This window comes from Sinocyclocheilus rhinocerous, unplaced genomic scaffold, assembly GCF_001515625.1.
Source record: "Sinocyclocheilus rhinocerous isolate Xijiao unplaced genomic scaffold, SAMN03320098_v1.1 scaffold1464, whole genome shotgun sequence".
In the NCBI taxonomy this organism is placed as follows: domain Eukaryota; kingdom Metazoa; phylum Chordata; class Actinopteri; order Cypriniformes; family Cyprinidae; genus Sinocyclocheilus; species Sinocyclocheilus rhinocerous.
This window is the reverse complement of record NW_015643188.1, coordinates 161,464-166,459: the sequence shown is the minus strand read 5'-3', so window position 1 is coordinate 166,459 and position 4,996 is coordinate 161,464. Positions and strand designations below refer to the sequence as shown.

At 39.5% G+C, this 4,996-nt stretch overlaps 1 protein-coding gene across 1 annotated transcript in view; it reads right to left on the bottom strand.

Moving 5' to 3' along the window:
* Window positions 1-4,996, bottom strand: part of LOC107757182 (reversion-inducing cysteine-rich protein with Kazal motifs-like) — a 55,943-nt gene that overhangs the window by 36,477 nt on the left and 14,470 nt on the right. Inside the window, exon 2 of the mRNA XM_016574597.1 lies at window positions 832-893. Within this exon, the coding sequence (XP_016430083.1) occupies window positions 832-893 (62 nt within the window). The remainder of the gene's footprint in view (window positions 1-831; window positions 894-4,996) is intronic.

Sequence of the window (4,996 nt, the reverse complement as noted above, 5' to 3'; positions counted from 1 at the left end):
ATTAGTAAACATAATTTACGAAAAGTAACCTGCCAAATTGGCTAGTGATTTGACAGCGTTACCCGCCACAGCTGATTTTTACCCGCATTTGACGGGTTGGCGGGTGTTAATTTCAAACCCTACATATATATATATATATATATATATATAAAAAGAAAAAAAACTTCAAATAGGTCTAAAAGCCATAAATTCCAAACCTGGGAAAACTAATGGACAGATGAATAATAGTAATAATTTTAGCTATTTTAGATGTTTTCCAATAATGCAATACAAAAAATACAATTCTGTAAAAAGGAATTATTACTAACCTCTAAAAAACATGTTTTGTATGTCTATGAAATGCTTTCTTCATCCGTAGGTTTTATTGTCTTTGAATTGTCTTGATTTGGCTGTGATTGATTGCAAATCATTTAATTAAATAAGCAGTATATCATGTAATTGTAACGTTTGGTTTAGTTTCAGTGTTTGTCTTCAAAGACTTTTAGTTTGTATTTCCTTTCTTCTAGTCACTTCTGTTCTCACTGATCATGTTGTTCAGCTGTGTGGTGTTTATCGCTCATATAGACACAGACGAATGAGAACTAAACAAGTGAACAACATCAGCAGTTACTATGAAAACAAACTAGTGACTATAGAAGAAAGGAAACTGGTGGAAAACAAGGAAATACAAACTAAAAGTCTTTGGAAGCAAACATTGAAACTAAACCGTTTTGATACAGTATCAAATTAAATGACACTTTTTTTTATTGATTGGCAGTCCTGTAATTAGCACAGATATGAACTGGTGTAATATGAGCAGCAGCTCTGGGAGAAAGGATGTTTTTGCTTCACCTGTTCACAGGCTCCTCGACACTGAGGAAAGAGCTCTGCAGCATGATGGCAGCAGGACGGATCTGGAAACACAGAGAAGCAGAGAGAGAGTTCAGTCCATCTGATCGCCAGATTTCACTCTACGCTTTGAATTCACCCAGAAACAGTCAGACTGAGTATCTTGAAAAGGGCAGCTGCAGTAAATCAGGATGGGTCTCTATATATGGAGACTAACTATGGAGTACTTGATTAGTGCTTACATTCAACAAGCACTGCTAATGCAAATCTAATGTATTTTGAGTTATGAATTGCATTGCATTGTGTTTTAAGGTTATAGGATCAATGAAAGAAAATCACAAATCACAATGATCAGAAGTGAGAGTAAAGACATGTATACTGTTACAAAAGATTTCTATTTCAAATCAATGCTGTTCTTTTGAACTTTCTATTAATCTGTGAATCCTGAAAAATAAAATGTATCACAGTTTCCACAAAAATATTGTGCAGCACAACTGTTTTCAACATTGATAATAATCAGAAATGTTTCTCGAGCAGCAAATCAGCATATTAGAATGATTTCTGAAGATCATGTGACACTGAAGACTGGAGTAATGATGCTGAAAATACAGCTGCGCATCACAGAAATAAATGACAGTTTAACAGATATTCACATAGAAAACAGCTGTTTTACATTGGAATAATATTTCACTGTTTTTACTGTGTTTTTGATCAAATAAACACAGCCTCGGTGAGCAGAAGAGACTTCATTCAGAAATATTTAAAAAACTAACTGACCCCAAACTTTTGAACATCAGTATATTTTGTGTTTTTCTTATTCAATAAATTTTTGTTTACACACAAATCCAAGAATTGCACACAAAAAGCCTCTGATCTCTTGCAAAATGAAGCGCTGCATTCACAATATCACAAACACGTCTCAAAAGCTAACATTTGCCACAATATTAATTCCTGATAGATTTGTGTGTTACATAGAGAATTGTGTTGTGTTTTGCAAAAAGTGTTTTATGAAATTGAAAACCGAGTCAAAGGCTGAGTATTAGTGTATGGTTTTGCAGATTTGGTGTGTGCTTCTGCTGTTTGAGTGTCAGCTTTCAGAAACTGTGTCACAAGTAAAGATTTTGTGTGCAAGCAGTTGAAAAAAACTGTAAATAATATCAGCATAACAATAAATATTTTGTATATTTTCAAAAATGTGGTCCCTTGAAAACATCTTTGTTGACAAATCACTGCAAAGCTGCGTTAACACTGCTTCCATCGTGTGCTTGTAGACGTGATCCGCTGAGCGTCAGGCGGAGGAATCCCAGAGACATCCAGCAGAAGACCCAGCAGAATCAGAGCAGATCTGTGACTGGGAGCTCTCGCAGAGCTGGAGAAGCTCCTGTGCTTTGAAAACTTTAGAAAAACATTCTCATCTGTGCATGCTCCTCCGGAAAAAGTCTTCATTATCAGAATGAAGTGCTTTCATCTCAGCCGTCCTCCATTTGCGTCTCATCCAGACCCGTTCCTTTCATCAGCGTGATTTGATCTGTTTCTTCTGCATCTCTGCCTCTTCTCTGCTAAGTGCTCTTCTTCAGTTGGAGGAGGTTCTGGATGAGCTCTGCTTTCCGTCTCAGAGCGTCTGGCTTTAAATGAAGTGAGACACACCAGCCTTTCCTTTCATCCCACCGGTGAAGAGGACGCGGTGGTTAATCGAGACGACACCGCTGCTTTTTAATGCGATGGACGTGCAGTAAATCTGGCGCTTGTGCCGCTGTTGTTCTTCTGAGGTTGAGGAATTGACCTCCATTGTCTCAGAAGTAAAGCCACTAAATGAAAGCAGTCGCTCCTCTTATGGCTTGCATGGCGTTCGTGACGAAGTTTTAAAGCGGCGATAAACATACGCTCACAGTGTGAGTAAAAGCAAGGCCTGCTGAAGCGAAGCACAGCCGAACGTTTGCTGCCGTGAAGCCAGAGCTGAGCAAAGGTTCATTTAAAAGCTGTTTTACGTGCTTGAAGTTTTGAAGATTTACTGCACATCTTCTGTTATTCTAGCATGAATCACAATGGAGCTGTTTGAAGCCGGTGAGGCTGAAGATAGAAGGTAATGGATTGTGTTGGGAGGGCTATATTTCTCAGAAGAAAAGGAAAGGAGACAGGATTGGAGTCTTTGTGATGCTGTCTTCAGGAGCTTCAGCTCGATCCACAGGCCTAGAGCTCAGCGTTTGTGATTACTGCTTACAGCAAGTACACATTAATCATTCCTACACATGCTAATTTAATACATTTTTCAGCTATTTTCAATCAGGAATTATTATTTTAACAATATCCATTATTTATTAATTTTTTTGTAATCACATTAATCTTTACAACCTGAACTAACACTGCCTTATCATAAAAGGTCAAATGATGTAGTCTCATAATTATCTGAGACTTATCGTCCTTTATTAAGATGTAATAAAAAAATAATAATAATTTAAAATAATAAAAATCATAATATTAATAACATACCTGCTTTACTGCTTATTAATTATTATATATAATAATAATAATAATAATAATTTAAAGCCACATCAAAGGAATTCCCCTCTTCCAACCCATCTTCCCCTCGCTGTCTCTCTCCCTTCCTCAACGCTCCTGAGCATCCACTTCACCCTCCAAACCCGCTGCTTTCCCCGAGTACTTCAGCCCAGCGCTCTCAGCAGCGGGGACAGGCTCCCCGGGGAGTGAGGGAGAACGGGTAAAGGCTGTTTGTCAAAGTGCACATTTGATGTCCTGAGACGCCGGGATCTCTGGCGGGAATTGAAGACCACTTGAAAGGGAGGCAGTTTGACGAAGGTGATCAAACAGCAATGAGAAGCAGACGAGAGCACGAGGAGGGGGTTACAATATACGGCCCCGAGACCCCGGACCCCAGACCGCTTCCTAAGACACCCATGAGGATCCCATCAAAGTTCAAAGCCTCGGTTAGAGCGCCTACATACACAACTGGAACGGATAAACCCTACGTTAACCTGCCGCTAACCAGTCCTGCAGCACATGGTGCTGGAAACACAAGGCTGAGGGTTCGATTCCGAGAAAATGCAGGAACTGATAAATGTAGACCTTGATTGAGCCTCTTTATTGAGTAATGATTGAGGCAACCGATCATGTTCTTCTGTGTTAGTCCATACAATGATGACGGACAGTGAAGGGTCTATGACTTATGAGTTTCACAGTAGAGAAAAAGCAGATGCACTTTTTCAATACAGAGAGGAGGACCGCCAGAGTTAGTGGTAATGCATTACAAGTAACACAAGTTATGTAATCAGATTACTTATTCAAGTAACTTGGAAAATAACACATTACTTTTAAATTTAAATATCTGAGGTACTTTTTCAAATAAGCAACGCAAGTTAGTTTTTCCCATGCATTCTGTATAGAGTAATCAGAAGTAAGTGCAGAGACAGAGGCATTTCCTTCAGCCTGAGGATTGTTCATTTCACTTTTGGTGTGAAAGGGCCTTTACAGTCACCAAAAATATAAAATGTTGTTATTAAAAATAAAAACAAATAAGCCAGCCCAGCCCAGCCCAGGTGACAAAAAGTAATGCAAAAGTAACGTAATGCATTACTTTCCATGAAAAGTAACACAATTAGTTACTTTTTTATGGAGTAACACAATATTGTAATGCATTACTTTTAAAGCGGTCATGAAATGAGAAATCAAATTTCCCTTGATCTTTTGACATATAACAGGTCAATGTACTATAAAAACATCCTGTAAGTTTCAAAACTCAAAACTTTCTCATTAGTTTACAAACAGCTTTTATTGAAACCAAGCTCAGAAAACAACTCGCTTTGGAATGTGCCACTTTATGACGTAACAGTGAGGCGAAAGCCCACCTCTGCAGGAGAAGATCAACGCCTGCTTCTACATCGCTGCCTGTTTAGCCCCGCCCACCGATTCTACATCGCTGCCTGTTTAGCCCCACCCACTGAGCTGCCCGTTTAGCCCCACCCACTGATTCTACATCGCTGCCCGTTTAGCCCCACCCACTGATTCTACATCGCTGCCCGTTTAGCCCCACCCACCGATTCTACATCGCTGCCCATTTAGCCCCGCCCACCGATTCATGGCTGTAGAGTTTACGAGAGAGGCGAACGCAGGTCTACGCAGAAACCAAACGATAAAGATGGCTCTGAAGACA